The 18,660-nt window shown below is 46.2% G+C and overlaps 1 protein-coding gene across 2 annotated transcripts in view; it reads left to right on the top strand.

Annotated features, from left to right (window-relative positions):
* Window positions 1-2,623: 2,623 nt before the first annotated feature.
* Window positions 2,624-18,660, top strand: part of SLC25A33 (solute carrier family 25 member 33) — a 34,514-nt gene continuing 18,477 nt past the window's right edge. The window contains exons 1-2 of one of the 2 annotated variants that reach the window (XM_058719191.1): window positions 2,624-2,908; window positions 16,773-16,952. In XM_058719191.1, coding sequence (XP_058575174.1) covers window positions 2,853-2,908; window positions 16,773-16,952 — 236 coding nt within the window. In that variant the 5' untranslated portion in view covers window positions 2,624-2,852. Of the gene's footprint in view, window positions 2,909-16,772; window positions 16,953-18,660 lie in introns of those variants that run through there. The other variant, XM_058719192.1, reaches the window with a different exon arrangement.

The raw sequence follows: 18,660 nt of genomic DNA, 5'->3' as shown, positions 1-18,660 counted from the left end.
GGCACGGAGGCATGAAAGAGCATTGCATCAGCCACTAACTAGCTGTGTGACCTTGGGCAAATTTGTCTTGCTTATCCATAAAAAGGAAACGAAAACAACAGGGCTTGCCAGACATGGTGAGTATCCAACAAGACAATATACGTGAAAGACCTTGGAAAAACTCTAACATGAAGGCAGAGTTACTATTAACAAGGAGGTGGGGAGGGCTGTGCATGCGTCCAGCACAGCCTAGGCTAGCTGAGCAAAAGAAAGCAAGAGCCTGGGAGCACCTGAGTGGCTCAGTCTTTTTTTTTTTTTTTTTTTTTAAACGTTTTTTATTTATTTTTGGGACAGAGAGAGACAGAGCATGAACGGGGGAGGGGCAGAGAGAGAGGGAGACACAGAATCGGAAACAGGCTCCAGGCTCCGAGCCATCAGCCCAGAGCCTGACGCGGGGCTCGAACTCACGGACCGCGAGATCGTGACCTGGCTGAAGTCGGACGTTTAACCGACTGCGCCACCCAGGCGCCCCAATGGCTCAGTCTTTTAAGCATCCAGCTTCTGCTCTGGTTGTGATCTCCCAGTTCATGGGTTCGAGCCCTGCATTGGGCTCTGCGCGGACAGTGTGGAGCCTGCCTCGGATCCTCTCTCTCTGCTCCCTCCCCACTTGCACGTGCACATTCTCTCTCTCTCTCTCTCTCTCTCTCTCTCTCTCTTTCTCTCAAAATAAATAAACTTAAAAAAAAAAAAAAGCCAGAGGCTGGGGGCACCCCACTGGCTCAGTTGATAGAGCATGTGACTCTTGATCTCAGAGCCATGACATCGAGCCCTGCGTTGAGCGTGGAGTCGCCACCAAGATAAATAAATAAATAGAGGCTGGCACCCAGCCCTGGTGTTAGAAGCCTGGGTCCCAGCCTCAGACACTTCCGTGAGAACAGCCAATGTGGAGGGCTGTGTCTCAAGGATGGCATCCCCTCGGGTTAGAATCCTGCCTAGATGAGAGAGGTTCCTTCCTGGTTAACAGGGTTGTATTACTTTCTCCTTCCTTGTACTCATGCCCCATAAATCATCTTCAGCTAAGACCAACGCTGACTTCACAAGCAGCTAAAGCAAGGGATCTGGGAGATCCAGGAAACACGAAGAAACTTGATTTTTTTTTCTTCCTGTTTGCCTTATTTCCTTCCTTTCCTCTTTTTCCTCATATCATGGAGCATTCGTATGGCTTTCCTCTTTCTAAGCCTGGGAGTAATGGTTTTAATATGGAGTATTCACTGCATTTGCGTTTTGGGTGACTGCTCCTAAAAGCTGTTTTTAAAGAGCCCCAGCAATCAAATACCCAGCTCCTGTGTTTGCACACAATTTCCCTTCTGCTTAAGCTCTCTTTGTGTTTACACACTGGACATCTAGCAGCTTGGTTAGGTCAAGGTACTGCTTTTAGCAACTCTGGAGATTGAAAACATGGTATATTCTGTACGTAGTGCTCTGGAGGGGGATGGAAGTGGGGAATGACAGACTGGGTAAAGGGGCAGATTTTTTTACTGCAGAGTAGGTGAGAGGCATGAAAACTTTCAACAGCAGTAATGGAAGGAACACAGAGAAGGAGATGGCTTTGGGAGAATTTCAGGAGACAGAAATACCAGGTGAGTGAGGGCCTGCTGAGAGAAACAGAGAGTGGGGAGTCCAAGGTAACAGGAAAGTTTCTGGTGTTAGTGTCTGTGCAGATGCTGGTGTCACCACCAGGACAGGAAATACAAGAGGCAGGGCAGGTTTGGGGAAGGGGAAGAATGGAAAGATGAGTTCAGTTCGGCACAACTATTCATTAGCTTCTTGGGTCATTACTGGCGGCAGGTACCTTGTCAGGAACAACCAGAAATGAGAAACAAGATCCCTGCTCTCCTGAAGCTTACACTCCAGGGGTAGACGGTCAGCTTAGAGGAATAAATCAGCAAAGTAACTGCAGGAGCCTATGTGAGCAAATGAAGTGGAATCATGTGATAGAGGGTGCTGCAGGGCGACCAGGGAAGGCCTGCCTATCAGACTTGGAGGTAAGATGCCAGCTGAGTTTGACAGTGACCCAAGGACAAGTAGAGAAGCAGCTTGAATATAGAAGCTTGGAGCTCAGAAGCCTGGGTGGCAGATGATCAGAAAGGATAGGCCAAAAGCGTTTTTGCAGGACATAATGCTAATTACAGAAAAATCAAAAATAAGTTAGGCTGTTTTATGTGTTTTCCCTAAGCTGGACGTTGAATACAGAGCTGCGGGATGCAATATGTAATTTACACACCTTTTTGCACATCGTATCACAAAAACTAAACTAAAAATACACTAAAAAAAAAAAAAAAAAGGGAAGAGTCCCGGCCCTGGGTCCCCCTAGGCTTTGCCAAGGCGGCTCTGTCTGCATCAGAGCGCGGACCGAGCGGCGTCGGCCGGTTCTCACTCCCGGTGCCTTGGCCCAGGCCGGCCCCGCCCAGCCTTTCGCTCGGAGCAGACGCCCGCCCAGGCTGCGCCGTCGCCCCGCCCACGCTCACATGCCGGCCAATGGGCGCGCGGGATCCGGGCCCACACCCCCGCCGCGTGCCGCCCCGGGCTCGCGCCGCCGCGTGACGTCACGGCCCGGCCCCCGCCACGTGACGGCCGCGCGCCGGGCTCCGGCTGGTGCTGGGCTCGCGCCGCAGAGGCCGGTGAGGCGCCGGCGGCCACGCCACGGAGGGCGCTGAGCGAGGGAGCGGGTTGTCCGGCCGCGCGCGCATGGGGGCGGCGCCGGCAGCCGCCTGAGGGCCGCGGGGAGAGCGGAGCGGGCCACCTCGCGCATCCCTCGAGCGGCCTCGCTCCCCGGGCACCCGGAGGCGGCGGGCCGTGGAGCCGGCGCGGCCATGGCGACGGGCACGCAGCAGAAGGAGAACACGCTGCTTCACCTCTTCGCCGGCGGGTGAGCGTCCCGTCCAGACCCTGCGTCCCACCCCCTCCGCCCCCCACGCCCTGGGGCGCCCCCTGCCCCCTGCCCCCCGGTTACCCGCCCTCGCCGGGCCGGAACGCCGGCTCCCAGAGGAGGAAGTCCCGGCGGTGGGGAGGCCCTGGGGGCGCGGGCCTTCCCCCACCTCGGGCCGCATCCCCCGGGGGTGGTTTCACCCCGAGCCCGCCGCGCTCCCACGCCCTTTCTCCCCCGCCTCGGCGAGTCTGGCTTTTTCTCCTCTTAAACAATCAGAGGCTGGCGTGACGAGTGTCACCCGGGGGCGGTCCTGCCTGGCCACTGTGGCGCGGTCCGCCCCACATCCTCCCGGCCGGCCGCCCTGGCTGTGCTGCACTCGCTGTCCTTCTGCCCGGATTGTGCTCCAGGGCCTGTTTCCCAAGGGCCTGGGCAGTCTTGCGGGTGCTGGGGTGGGCCCGGAGGGGTCCTCGGGGTCGCGCCGCGGCTAGGGCTGCAGGTGTTGGGCATCAGCAGGGGCCTGGAAGGTAGCGCTGGCGAGCCGCGATGCTGACCCGCAACCCGCGGGAGGGCCTCTGGGGGCCTTGGGGTGGGGGTGGGGGGATGAGGTCAGGGCGGTCGGTGTGTTGAAATGCTTCTCACCTGCCGGTGGGCGCGTCCGCCGTAAGATGTGCCCTGTTTTGAGAGCTCTGCATTTTTTGGATCGTCATGCACCTTGTATTTTTCAGCGGTGGCAACGCAGTTTTAGGGAGGTTGGGTGGTAGGGGGGTTAGGAAGGGAGCTGATCTTTCGATTCTTCGGAAAATAGTAGTGAAAATATTTTTGAGTATTAGTAATTTTTTTTTTTTTCCTTTTAATACAGCTGGTGGCTTTGGGTCCTTTTGCAGGCTTCCAGGAATTTGGTCTTATTTGAGGACCTCAAATAAGAGGCCTGGCACAGCAATTTTTTTAAGTATGGGACAGTCTGCATAAAATAGAATTTATTGTGGATTATCATCTTGACTTGAGTATTTTAGTTCAGTTTAGTTAGTATTTTAGTTCAGCTTGGCCTGAAGTGTGCTCCTTATTACAAACCAGTAACGGTTGAGAACTTAACCTGCCCAAAAGTAACGGATGAAAATGTTCCTGAACTCTTTGTTCTTATGTAGGTGATCACCCACTTTGTTTCTCCAGCCAAAAAGTTTTGGTTCTTCATAGATAGGAAGAATTTCTCATTCATCTCTAACCTGTCCTTCCTTCTCCATCTGGTCACATCATCCCCCAGTGTTTCCTGAGAGTAACGGGTATGGGGGTGTATTCCTAAATTAATTTAGTGTATTAATTTTCATTCTGGGGAGTTTGAAACAGGTTGGCCGTGCAAAAGTCATTTCTCAAGCCAAGAAGGGTAATTTTTAAAAATGATTTCTTACTCCGTAATTTTGATTTCCTGTTTTTAGTGAGGTGGTTTTTTAAAAAAATTCTTTGTATCCCAGACTAGGAGAGTTACCTGGTCTGGAGCAGCTTCTGTGAGGCTTACTGCAAAATCTATCGCCCTGTCTTGATGAATTTCCCTACCTGCCCTTCACAGTGCCCTCTGGCTGCTAATTCTCCTACTGGAACTCCAGCCTCTTCCCTTGTGATGGAGGAAGATTGCAGCAGCCTGCACAACTCACACGGACTGATTAAAATATAGAGTTTATTAGGGTGGTGCCTGAAGCCATCGTATTTGACAGGTTTCAGTTCCATCTTCTACAGCAGCTCCGGATTTCTTGTAGAAACTCGAGACAGAATGAATCTTCGAAGGGCTGTTTTGGCAGTAACGAATTGGATTTTGATACATTCCCACTAGCCCAAGATATGTATGTTACTTCCCTTTCCTTTTATGAAAGAACATGAGTCTATCATATAGTTAAAATCAGTAAACCCAGTGGGGCCACCTGGCCCAAAGGCAGACTCCCTGCTTTGCTCTAACTAGTAGTTTCCACTGTTGTGAAGCTGGCATCTTTCCAAAACTCTAAGATTCATTATCTTTGTAAGGAAGTCAGAGCCCTTTGTTTGTAAATTTGTCACGTTCCTCCCATTTAGTGAATAGCCTTTGGGAACTAATACCAAGCAAGTTTAACTTATCAGTAATTAATGATATCGAATAACTATGTTTATCAGGTATAAGAGGCTTACGACTAAGTTGAAAATTAACATTAGAGCCTGGGAAATAAAAACTGCGTCCCAAACAACTCCTAGTCCTTTAAGTCTCTTTCACTTTGTTTTTAAAGACAGTTTCTTGGGTTCTTTGCAAAGGCAAAAAATACTCCTACATTAATCTGTAATAGTCCTCTTTTTAACAGTGTTACCCTTAAAGAAGAGAACTGCAGGAAAAACCACCCACAAAGCAACACCTAAAAATAAGCTCTTTGGAAAAGGTTCTCTGCATGTATATGTGTACCAAATGTAATTTCATAGCTAATTTTTTTTTAATTTTTTTTAACGTTTTTATTTATTTTTGAGACAGAGAGAGACAGAGCATGAACAGGGGAGAGTCAGAGAGAGGGAGACACAGAATCTGAAACAGGCTCCAGGCTCTGAGCTGTCAGCACAGAGCCTGACGCGGGGCTCGAACTCACGGACTGCGAGATCGTGACCTGAGCCGAAGTCGGCCGCTTAACCGACTGAGCCACCCAGGCGCCCCTCATAGCTAATTTTAAAATAGGCTCGCCGCTTAACCGACTGAGCCACCCAGGCGCCCCTCATAGCTAATTTTAAAATAGGCTCGTATTCTTTAAATTGCTTTCTTCTTAGTAATATATTGAGTTTTAATGACAGCACGGGAGTGAATTTTCTGAGTATACCTGTAGTCACTCTACTGTTCAGTGGTTGCCATGAAAAAGGTGAACACAATTTCCAAGCCCAGTGACTGGAGTTCAGTGAGGATGTTAAAGTAATTTTATGACAGGGCTCCCTAACTTATTCTGATGACATAATTTCTTTTTAATCTTATTTCTAATTTTTTACAAACAAATAACTGGACATCCTTACGTGTACATGTATGTGTAGGTCTCTGATTGGTTTCTTAGGATAAACCATTAAAGGTACAATCACCGAGGCAAAACCCATCTTTAAGGTTTTGACACCTACCCGCACATTCATTCGTAACCAGCTCTTATGATGTGTTACTTCTGCATGGGTGAACGTCATTCGTTGGATGTTGATTTTTAGTATCTTTAGGGATACTGCAGTTTTCTGCTTTCTTCCCTCTCGTCCCCAAATCTGGGTTGTATTGTTATCAAAATAAAAAGCATATTTAAACAGATTTTGTTACTACATAACAAAACCTGTGGTTCCTTTTCTACTGTTTAAGCATTCTCAGGAAGAGAAACACCGAAATCCTTTGGAGTGGCCCTTCTGGGTCCAGACGTTATACCTATTAAGAAAAATCCTTTAATGGGGTGCCTGGGTGGATTAGTCAGTTAAGTGTCTGACTTCCGCTCAGGTCGTGATCTCAGGTGAGTTCAAGTCCCGCGCGTCAGGCTCTGTGCTGACAGCTCAGAGCCTGGAGCCTGCTTCAGATCCTGTCTCCCTCTCTCTCCGCCCCTCCCCCCTTCTCTCTCTCTCTCTCTCTCTCTCTCTCTCTCTCTCTCTCTCTCTCAAAAATAAATAAGCATTAAAAAAAATACAAGAAAAATCCTTTAAACTTTCCTTCTCAGATGTCTCGGGGGTTCTGGCAGTCCATATAATGTTAGTGACACCCTTCAGCTGCTGAAGAAGCAGTGACAGCCAGGCGACGACTTAGTAGACGTGCTCAGCACCTGGAAGAGCCGGGCTAAGCTGTCCCGGGAGTTAGAGGCAGATGACCTGGATTATATGCTTTAGTCCTATTTTGGTGGCATGTGTTTTTTCCTTTGTCGTCAAATATACTCACCATAGCCTTTAAAATGTATCTTAGTGGGACTATAGTATGTCTTTAAGGTTTTAAAATAGGTAATCCAAGGTGTGTCCAAGACTGAGTATCGCCCCCCCCCCCCCCCCGCCTGCATTATGGACATCTGTCACCTGGTGTACTTGTACTTTGCTTGTGCCTAGGAATGTAATCTGTATCAGCTAATGGTCACCTTGGGAGTGTGAGGCGAGTGTTGTGTTTGACAGGGGGCCTGCCGTGCTGAAAGAAATTTTGGTAAAAGACACGTCACAGTGTGCACATAATATTTTATAGAAGACTTATGTATATCGAGAATATACGTTGGCTTTTGCTTCTTCAGTGTATTTTACCTATGTGACAGACGTTTTTTTTAATTTTTAATTTTATTTTAGAGAGTGCGTGAGAGCGGGGTAGAGGGGCAGAGTGGGGGGAGGAGAGGGAGAGAGAATCCCAAGCAGGCTCCATGCTCAGTGCAGAGCCCGGCACAGGGCTCAATCCCGAGACCCTGGGATCAGGGCCTGAGCCAAAATCAAGAGTTGGACGGACGGACGCTCAACCTACTGAGCCGCCCAGGCACCCCTGTGACAGACGGTTTTAAAGGCCGTGTGGTGTTTGTACGAGGGATTCCCGCTGGAAGTAGCCTTCATGGGAATAGCAACCGTGTCGGTTTTCATCACCTTTCATCACCGGTACACGTCAAGTACAGGATCACACTTGTTACAGATGCCTAATCGATACTTACTTAATGATTGACTAACTGAATAAAAGGTAGTGTGTGGCTTATCTGGGGTTTAGATTTATGTGCTCTGTTAAATTGTCCCAAATAAAAGTAGTGCTTTGATTATTTATGAATTGGGAACATGGTTCTCTATTAAGATTTGCTGAAACTCTAATTGGCATACAGTAACATTATTTTGGATTCGTGGACTTGCTAAAAATGATTCTCCTCAGGTTTAGAAAATACTGTAGAGTTTCTTATTCATTCGGTAGGGCGCTATTTACCGGCGCCCAAGTGGCTCAGTCGGTTGAGTGTCCAACTTCAAGGTCATGATCTCGCGGTTCCCGAGTTCGAGCCCTGCGGCGGGCTCTGTGCTGACAGCCTGGAGCCTGCTTCAGATTCTGTGTCTCCCTCTCTCTCTCTGTCCCAACCCCACTGCGCTCGCTCGCATGCCCTCTCTCTCTCTGTCTCAAAAATAAAAAAAGAAAGTAGGGTGCTATGTAAATGTTCTTTCTAAATGATACAGAATATAGGAAATAGCATCTAAAAGATAATTAGCTGCATAAAAACGATGCATTTTGCTTTGAGTAAATACAGAATTTGCATAACTGAAATCTTCTAAGCCTTATGCCAGGTATTCAAATAAGACATTCCAGAATATTATATAGAAACAGGTACTAGTGTTTTCAAGTCGTGACTATAGAGGTCGCCAATGAAGAGGGGAATTACTGAAAACTCCATAGATTGGGATCACAGGTTGTCTGGCGGGTATCATTTGTTGGTGGAATCCACGTTGTAGCTATTATGTAGAAGCTGTGAATCTGGAAAACAGTTTACTCTCAGTTGGGTAGCAATTATAATAAAGAGCATATTGATCTCGGCTTTAGTGTCTAGGATGAGTGACTGTGTATGTAGAAGACCGGTTCTTGTTGAAAACATCTAGCTTTTGAAAGGTGTCCTTGTTACTTGATACTCAGAGTTTAAAAGGTAAAAATTTGCATAATTAAACGTTTTTTGTGTCGCTGGTCTAATAAAGATAGAAAAAAATCTAGTGTGAATGTTGTAATAGTGATAGTCTAGCTTTGTTCTGCATAAACTGGAAGAGAGAAACCTAGTCCATAGCGGGAAAATAATCAGGTACGGCTTATGTGGGTAAAATGAAAAGGTTAAATACATGTTTATGTGATAAACACAAGACTTCAGTTCTGGGCTGAAGGAATGGGGGGGGTGTGCATATAAGAATAATTAGTAAGGGGGAGAAGACACAGAAAAATCCAGGTAATAGATTTTTTAGAAAATTGGGCAAATAGATTCTAGAGAGCAGCTCTCTCTCATGACCGCTTCAAGACATAATTTAACTGCTCGCTGCTCATGGCCTTTCTGCTACCCTGTTCAAACCCTTTCCATGGTTTCACTGAGTGGGATATCCCACAGAGAGTTATCTCTGAACTTGGGCATCAGTAGTTAGAGCAGTATTACCTTAGGAGCAAAATCAAAATCCTATCCAGGGAGTTTCCTCATAACTGTTGGAAGAAACATAGCCTCCTAGAAACACAAGTCCTAACTGCTTTTTGGAAGATTATTGATAATACTCAAATTCTGTAAGTGGTTTCTTGAATTAGTGAGGGTGTAAATTTTTTCTTATTGACTAGGCTCATTTAGGAGGCTTTCATTTGTAAGTAATAAAAATTCACTTCCAACTGGCTTGATTATTGGCACATACACCTAAATTTTAGAGAGAGAACAGGCTTCGGGGAGGGCTTATTTAAACGGCTCAACATCATCACTGCAGGACCCCCCAGTGATTCCTGTGTTCCAGAAATATCCGCATGATTCCAAGATTGGAGATCATGAACGCAGAATGGCTTCCAGAAGCTCCTAGTATTTCTCCACCATTGAAAAGTCTTGAGCTTAATCTGATTGGACCGACTCTAATGCACCCATCTCTAAACCAGTTACTGCTCCCAGGGGATTATGCTGTTTATTTTGGGCCGAATCATGTGCCCAACTCCGAACAGATGACATGGCAACATAGATGGTATTACGTTGATTGAGTGAGTCAGGGCTAAAACCAGAAATGGGTTCGATATGGTCCAAACTGCATGACTTAAGAAATTAGGCATCTTACGAAGACAGGAAGAGGGGAGTGGAGGCCGGCGAGGCAAACAGCAGTGCCCTCCACATTGGTTCTACTGCCTTCACATATAATGTCCAGTTTGCTGATACAGAACAGAGTTTCTCAACCTTGGCCAGATCATCCTTTGGGGAGGGGCAGGGTGTTACTGTCGCTTTCCTGTGCGCCCCGTGCAGGATGTGTGGCAGCATCCCTGGTCTCTCCCCACCAGATGCCCAGTACCCCCTCCCCCAAGAGCAACAGCTAAAAATGTCTCCAGACCCAGCCGGATGTCACTCGGGTGGGGGCATCATTGCCACAGTTGGGAACCACTGGCCTAGAGTAGTGTTCTGCAAATCTTGATCGCACAGCCCTGATTAAAATGTTTGCGCATATCTGCATATGTTTATATTCTGTGGATTTCATACATATTATAAAGCATATACACAACATAGAAAGTAAATGGTGGAGGTTAGAAATAAACTGGAATTTTATTTTATTTTTCCTGTAATTATTTTCCTGTATTCCACTGTGCACACTTAGAGCATGTCCCCCGCTTTGGAGACGAGTGGTCTTAAATATTGGTATCCAGTCAGACTTGCTTTCCTGACGATGTGATGCCAACACTGTCACCATGGGTGTGACTTTTCCTGTTGTCCGTGCGTCCGCTGCCTTCGCCCTACAGCTGAACCCAGAGGAGTCTATCCTAAAACTTAGAAAAAGGGGGCAGAATCTGCCTGACTGCCGCTGACCACTTCACCCCACACTGTATATACGGAGCAGACAGGTTATAGTTGTCAGCGATGTGGAGTGTTGAGAGAGGGTTTTGCTGTCCCGTCCCATACCCTGTCCCGGTCCCTACTGATCTGGGCTATAGTTTGAGGGGACTAGAAGCAAAAAGGACTGACTGGTACCTTGCGCTATGGCCAGTGCCCCCTGCAGGTGGGAGGCTGCTGCATTAGCCATGCCAGATGGATGAGAAGGGACCGGTGTGGTGTGCTTAGGGCGGACATGGGGGTGTCTTCCCACCAAGTGCCAGTTTTGCTGCCCCCTGACTGGCATGGGAGAATACTCTGGTGGACCCATTGGCTTGGCGTCACGGAGCATGGGGAGCAGAGGAAGGAAAGGCGCCTAGTGCTGCCTGCAGGTAAAGCTGAAAGGAAATCGGGGGACGAATTGCTGGTCGGACCAGTAGGAGGATTCCTGGTGTTGGGGCTCGCGGTGGAGATCGAACACCATTCCAGGCAGGCTTGCACAGCATCTACGCTGGAATCGTAACATTTGCCGACGCCATTAACGTAACACACAGCCAGGTGGACCCGCGGCAAGACCAACCAGTTGCGGAAGACCGCTGCGCTCCTCTCTGTCCTCGTGCCCAGAACACCCTGGAAGGAAGGGAAGAAAAAGCGGACCGAGTCCCACCAAGCCACACTTCTAGCTGGCGGTGCTGGAGGGACGTTTTGGATCAGATTTGGGATTGAAGTTTTAGGACTGAATTTGAGGGTCTGAAAGTTACTGGAAAAATCATGGAATCTGCTCACGGTGTCATAGATAAGAAAGGGGGGAATGCAGTAGAGTGCACCTGAAGAGCAGAGATGGGAGAGGGCTGGTGGACGGAGTTAATGCCTTTTTCTGAACCGAGACTCAGGAAGAGCCCAGTTTAAAAAATACTGTATGGGGTGCCTGGGTGGCTCAGTCGAGTGTCTGGCTCTTGGTCTCGACTTGGGTCATGATCTCACAGTTGTGGGATCCAGCCCCACGTCGGGCTACGTGCTGATGAGCGTGGAGCCTGCTTGGCATTCTCTCCCTATCTCCCTACCCCTACCCAACTCGTGTTCTCTCTCTCTCTCTCTCTCTCACAATAAATAAATAAGCATTTTAAAAAATAAATACAGAGTCACGGTGGACAGGGCTTTATCCGAGCTGAGGTGACCACGGTTAGGAGCCAAGCTAATATTACAGGTCGTCTTTGTATCATAGAATTGAGAATTGACAGCAACTTTTTCCTACATTTAATGTAATTAATTTGTTGTAATCATAAGTGCTTTGGACCCAACGTGATTAAATATTTTTAGAAAAAGTTGGAAAGCCAGTTCAGAGAAGTCCACATTTCTATTCATATTCTCAGACAGGTGAAGGTCTTATACTTGCTGGTTCATGAAGGAAAAAAAAAAAAAAGTTGAGCTGAAAGGTATTTTTAAAAATTCTGCTATGAAATGTCCTGAATTTCAGGAAGAATCTTCTTTGGGAATTTCAGTTCAGTATCGGAACTTCTTTCCTTCTAATTAAAATTGAGTATTTTAGCGGCTATGTATCCATCACAGCTTAATAACTTAAAATGTTTTCTAGTGACTTAAAACATGACTTTAGGGCCACCTGGGTGGCTCAGTCAGTTAAGCATCGTCTGACTCTTGGTTTCAGCTCCGATCATGAGCTCAGTTTGTGAGACCGAGCCCCATCCCATGTCAGGCTCTGCACTGAGAGATTCTGTCTCTCTCCTTCTCTGTCTCCCTCTCCCTTGCTCATGCTCCCGCGCTCTCTCTCTCTCTCAAAATAAATAAACTTAAAAAAAAAAGTCTTAAAATAGATGGTCATTTCTCTCATCTGAGGGGCTCTTTTCCTAGTAGGTAGGGAGGGGCTCACCCAGAGTAGTGACTTCTTACCATTGTTTACAGTTGGCAGTGTTTTTCCCTTTAGTCTTTTCCTGTAACAGCCTGAGGCGACATCCCCTCTGTCTGGTAGAAGAGGCGCCTGGTGAGTGGTCTAGAAGGCCAGGGCCTTTTCACACCCCTGCCCCTCCTGCCATAGGCACAGTGTGTAACACAAAAGGTGACTGGCGTTGAGTGTGGTCTGTTGCCCTCAAAGAGGTCACCGCCCTGCTCTCAGTGGGGCACTTGGCTTTTTTGGGTGAGCGCACCTTCCAGGGGGTCCTCCTTTGATCGGTGGCGTGGATTTGGTTGATGGTTGGCCGACGAAGGAACGTAACTGACAAGGGGGCAAAGCAAAGGTGGTTGACCTGTGTTTGAATTTACTGACTTTCTTATGAAAGACTACCTAGAAGTTCTGTCTTTTCCCCGCGGTGTGGAGTGGGGTTATTGAACATGAAGAGATTGCAGATATTTCTTTATCTTACTCTGCAGTGTGTAAGTTTTCCAGTATTTCCAAATGTTACACCTTTTAAGCACGTGGTCATTTTCCTCATAAGTCAGGGTTATTTATTTTGTGTGAATATGCCTGAGTTAGAAAGTTAATTTTTATCTCTTTTTTTAACACCTCACCACCACCACTTTCTTTAGTGGTGACCCATTTTCTTTGGATATATTCCAGTGCTTAGAGCAAGTTACACAGGCCAGTATTCAGTTAGGCTCACAATTTTTTCTTGATGCAAAAGAACACAGAGTTTTAAAGGCCTGGTTGTCTAATCAGCCGTTTCCCATTTTGAGTGTGAAAGTAAATAGCCTAAATGAGCCAACAAAACCGTCTTTCTGTCATACTCCCGAAGAGTATAGTGAGGGGAGCGCTGACTTTGGAGGGAGACGGTCTGGATTTGGGTCTCCGTTGAGACACGTAGTCACTTTGTGACTTTGAGAAAGTGTGTGACCTCCTTGAGACCCATGTTCCCCATCTAAAAAGTAAGGCTAATGCCACCTGCAAAGTCCGTGAGGGTCAAATGATAGTGGTTTGATACTTCAGCTCCTTCCTGCCTTTCTCCCTTCCCGTGCCGATCGTGATCCCCTAAATTGCATCTATGGTTGGTGGGCTTTGGCCCACAGTTCAGAAAACACCGCTGCATGAACAGCGTCATTTACGGTGCGTTATTATCATGTTTTTAAAGCAGGTTTGCCTAAATAGCCAAAAATTACTGTTTTCCTCTCCACCCTCCCACAGCCCCCACCCCCCAGTCTGTATATATCGTTTTCTTTTTCTACCATTCATACTCCTCATGGTAAATTGGGGTAAATAATAACTCCTACCTCATAGGCTTGTTGGAGGATTGAATGCCTACTGTAATCAGTCATTGGCAATAATGCTATTATTTAAAGTGACAAATAATCACTGGAAGCTAGTTAGCTTCCAACTCTTAGTTATCTATATTTCACTTGCTCTATCAAACTTCGGGCTCTCGATTTTAAAATACTGCCTGTGAAGGGGCACCTGGGTGGCTAAGTGTGACTCTTAAGTGCGACTCTTAAGCCAAAATTGTGGCTCAGGTCATGATCCTCACGGTTGTGAGATCAAATCCCTCACTGGATGTGGATCCTGCTTAAGATTCTCTCTCCCTCTGCCCCCTTCCCCATGTATATGCTCTCGCTTTCTCTCTCTTTCAAAATAGTAGTAATAATAATACTATTATTATTATTATTATTATTACTACTACTACTGTATGGGGTTTTACTACTTCAGGGTCTGTGCCAGGTGCTGGATTCGCTTCCAGATTTCCAACACTTCTTTCTGGTGGGGTAGGGAAGCTAACTTCAGTAATTCTGTGTCTGCCAGCGCCTGTCCTTTCCTGTTGTTACTGTTTCCCAATCACAGGTGCTGGTGCTTATCATTTTTATTGAGCCACCTGTCTGCCAGGTGCTGTCCTTGAAGTGCGAGAACATGTAAATACACAGTCCCTCCCCACGCGGAGCTCCTGGGCTAAGGGAGCCTGTGACAGAAGGTAGAGAGTATGTGCCGTTTTCAAACATTTAGATCCCTTGAAAGACATTCTCCTTGAAATCTCGATTTAATAATTCCTTTGCTTAGCAAATACTGTTTGTGAACTTGTGAGTCCCGATGCCAGGGATACAAAGATGATTCAGACACGGATCTTGATCATCAGTGTTTTCCAAAGAATAAAACATTTATTTGTGGTGGTAGGATGGTTTTAGATGATATGTCACGTTGTTAATTATAACTAGCACGTCAAACGTGCAATTTCATGGATTTTTTTTTTTAATTTACATCCAAATTAGTTAGCATATAGTGCAGCAATGATTTCGGGAGTAGATTCCTTAATGTCCCTTACCCATTTAGCCCATTCCCCCTCCCACACCCCCTCCTGTAACCCTGTGTTCTCCATATTTAAGAGTCTCTTCTGTTTTGTCCCCCTCCCTGTTTTTATGTTATTTTTGTTTCCCTTCCCTTATGTTCATGTTTTGTCTCTTAAAGTCCTCATATGAGTGGAGTCATATGACACTTGTCTTTCTCTGACTGACTAATGTCACTTAGCATAATACCCTCCAGTTCCATCCACATAGTTGCAAACGGCAAGATGTCATTCTTTCTGATTGCTGAGCAATACTCCATTGTGTACATATACACCATATCTTCTTTCTCCATTCATCCATCGATGGACATTTGGGGTCTTTCCATCCTTTGGCTATTGTTGATAGTGCTGCTAGAAGCATGCATGTGTCCCTTTGAAACAGCACACCTGGATCCCGTGGATAAATGCCTAGTAGTGCAATTGCTGGGTCGTAGGGTAGTTAGATTTTAAGGAACCTCCATACTGTTTTCCAGAGCAGCTGCACCAGTTTGCATTCCCAACAGTCAAAAGAGATCTCTCTCTCCGCATCCTCGCCAACATCTGTTGTTGTCTGAGTTGTTAATGTGAGCCATTCTGACAGGTGTGAGGTGGTGTCTCATTGGGGTTCTGATTTGTCTTTCCCTGATGATGAGTGATGTTGAGCATTTTTTCATGTGTCGGTTGGCCATCTGGATGTCTTCTTTGGAGAAGTGTCTATTCATGTCTTTTGCCCATTTCTTCACTGAATTATTTGGTTTTTGGGTGTTGAGTTTGATAAGTTCTTTATAGATTTTTGGATACTAACCCTTTATCTGATATGTCGTTTGCAAATATCTTCTCCCATTCTGTCAGTTGCCTTTTAGTTTTGCTGATTGTTTCCTAATTTCATGGATATTATTAAGAAAAGTGAAAGTGAGTATTTTAGGATAAACAGGTGAGTTGTTTTGAAGAAAAATACTTAAATTCTTAATTGCGGTAATATTTTGATTTGAACAAATGGTAAAGGGTGATTAGGAGAGCCCTGATTCAGGGAGACTGAGGGACACGTGAGGACTTCATCATTAAGAGGAGCTTTATGGGGTGCCTGGGTGGCTCAGTCGGTTAAGTGTACGACTTTGGCTCTGGTCATGATCTCACGGTTCATGAGTTCAAGCCCCGCGTCAGGCTCTGTGCTGACAGGTCAGAGCCTGGAGCCTGTTTCAGATTCTGTGTTTCCCTCTCTCTGACCCTCCCCCGTTCATGCTCTGTCTCTCTCTGTCTCAAAAATAAATAAATGTTAAAAAAAAAAAAACATTAAAAAAAAAAAAAAAGGAACTTTAGCTAAAGCTCCCTGGGATCATGACCTGAACCAAAATCAAGAGTTGGACACTTAACTGACTGAGCCACCCAGGCGCCCTCAAATCAATCCTATTTCTTTTCATTTTTTAAGTTTATTTATTTTGAGAGAGAGAGCATGACCAGGGGAGGGGCAGAGAGAAGGAGAGAGAAAGAATCCCAAGCAGGCTTCACGCTGTCAGCACAGAACCCAATGCAGGACTGAGCTCCTGAACTGTGAGATCAACCAAGAGTCAGACACTTAGCTGACTGAGCCACCCAGGCACCCCTAAATCAATCCTATTTTATTAGAAGTCTGTGTTGTGGTAAACGTTGATTTTTCAAAATAGTAGCATTACCTGAATAATACTCGACTGTGAAAAGCTGCATTTTCTAGAATATTCATCGCAGCATGGCAGTGAAGTTGGAAAAGACTAACAGTAACAGGCTAAAATGTTAAACATTGGCACAGAGTGATAGTACGTTGTCATTACAAGTGATGATGTAGGTGTGGATGTGACACAGAGAGACGGTCACAGCATCCAGGTAAGTGGGGGGGGGGGGGGGGGGGAGAGGGGCGGCGGCATGGGGATTAAAAAGTCAGTAATGAAAACCCTAAAGGATGTGCTAATGTGTTAACCATGGTTCTCTCTTTACCTGCTGGGATTTCAACAAATTCTTTTGCCCTCCCAGCATGTTCTAATTATGAAATAAACCTCGGTGCCTTTTTTCTTAATAGGGGAACATTACATTTTACATTTTCTTTGTACAAGGAATGGTATAGCATTTCTGATGCGATTGTGATTTCTTCTCTGACAGGTGTGGGGGCACGGTTGGTGCTATTTTCACTTGTCCGCTGGAAGTCATTAAGACACGGTTGCAGTCTTCCAGATTAGCTCTTCGGACCGTCTATTATCCTCAGGTTCATCTGGGGACCATTAGTGGGGCTGGAATGGTGAGACCAGCATCGGTGACGCCTGGGCTCTTCCAGGTTCTGAAGTAAGTTCCCTCCCCTTCTGGACCCCTGCCCCCGCTCTCATCGGGCCTGTCAGATGAGACGGTCCGCTTGCAGTCTCTGTCCAAACTGAAGAATCTGGTTTCTGTACCAGAACCTTTGAGCTCTGACCTCCCCTGGCAGCGGGGCTGCCTGTGATCATCCGGCGATGGTCAGAGTAAACCTAAGAGAGCAAACCAAAAATCCGTGTTGAAAGTGTTGCATCAGAGTTGCTCTTGCCCCAGATCTTTTGAGGGCCAGCAAGATCTGGGGTGGCAGAGTGAAGTTAAAAATGTTAAAGCTGCACCAGAGAAGTGTTGTGACTATTTTAAGAGAAAACAACACAGAAACAAAATGTTTCAGGTTTTTCACTTTTTGTTTGGAGATCATTTACATTTACAGAAAAGTTGCAACACCTCTGTTTGGTGAAATTGTTTTTTCCCGTGTTTGTTTAATACTGAGGCTGCCTTCGTGGTGTATTATTTTTACTGCATTAAATATGTCTTATATGATTACAAAGTGGCTGAACATTCATCGGCTGAATTTGGCTTATTAGTCTCTATGCTTAAGGCAGAAGCAGAAATTCAGAAGGGCGCCTGGCAATGCCGGCGTTTTAGCGGGGGGCTGTGTACTTGAAAAGAGGTGCCGTTGAACTGAGCTAAACGTGGTTGTCAGACCTCTGAGACATCACTGGGAAAGGGTGTGTTCAAGGAAGACAATGCTGTTTATCAATGTAGATGTTTACTGGGGAAACATCAGAAAAAGATGCCATAAAATGGATATGTTCTGTCTTAATAACCCCATCACTTAGCACTTTGGACAGAATTCAGTCACATTTCAGATAAGGTGGAATGAATTGGAAAGTGGTTCATTTATTTTTAGGGACATTTTGTTTGTAAAGTCTACTGATGAGTCACCCAGGTGTCCATGCCAGACATGTGTATGAAGGAGCCTCTGAGTTTATTGAGCAAAACCGGACAGCAAAACCAGCCACTGAGGGCAAGGACCCAAGTGAGAGAATCAGCTAGAGAAAAAGGAGGCTGGTCCCCAAGACTCCAGGAGGATCAGCTAGTTCAGATAAACACCGAGGACAGGAGTGGAGACGTGAAAGGCGGAAAGCCTGCCTGGAGGTAGGCCCGGGAAAGAGAAACACAGAGACGTGGAGGTAACACTTCGAGATCAGTAGAGAGAGAGACAAGCCCGCATCCTTAAATCCATGGCTGTGAAAACACCCCCATCCTGGTTTGCCTTCTTATATGTTTGGGCGGTGGTAGTGTCTCAAATGACACCTTTCTTCTGAGGAACACAAAGTGCTTTGGACATAATGAGACAGACAGGTAATTTGCCAACTTTACTGACATCCAAAAAGAACTTCCTCTTAGGTGCTTGCCAAATAACTCATGACAAGTAGATTTATATATTTACAGTAACTGGGAAACTGTTACCCAGAAGTTGTGGGTATCAGCAGGGCCACGCATGTGGCATGAGGATATTTCTCTAGTTGAAGTTTCTAGGGTGTCTGTTCTATATCTCGGGTATCTGTCTCTCCATCTCTTGTAAATCTCTGCTCTGTCTCTCTATATGTATGTCCTCCCCCCCTCCCAAAATGGGCACAATTATGTATTAAAATGTAAATCAAAGGGAAAAAATCCTGTCCATCTTGTAAAATACTGGAACAGTGCCCACATCACACTACACACAAGACAATTTGTT

The sequence above is a fragment of the Neofelis nebulosa genome, chromosome 2 (assembly GCF_028018385.1).
Source record: "Neofelis nebulosa isolate mNeoNeb1 chromosome 2, mNeoNeb1.pri, whole genome shotgun sequence".
Classification (NCBI taxonomy): Eukaryota; Metazoa; Chordata; class Mammalia; order Carnivora; family Felidae; genus Neofelis; species Neofelis nebulosa.
Note: the sequence above shows the minus strand (reverse complement) of the source record. Positions and strands in the feature narration are given on the sequence as shown.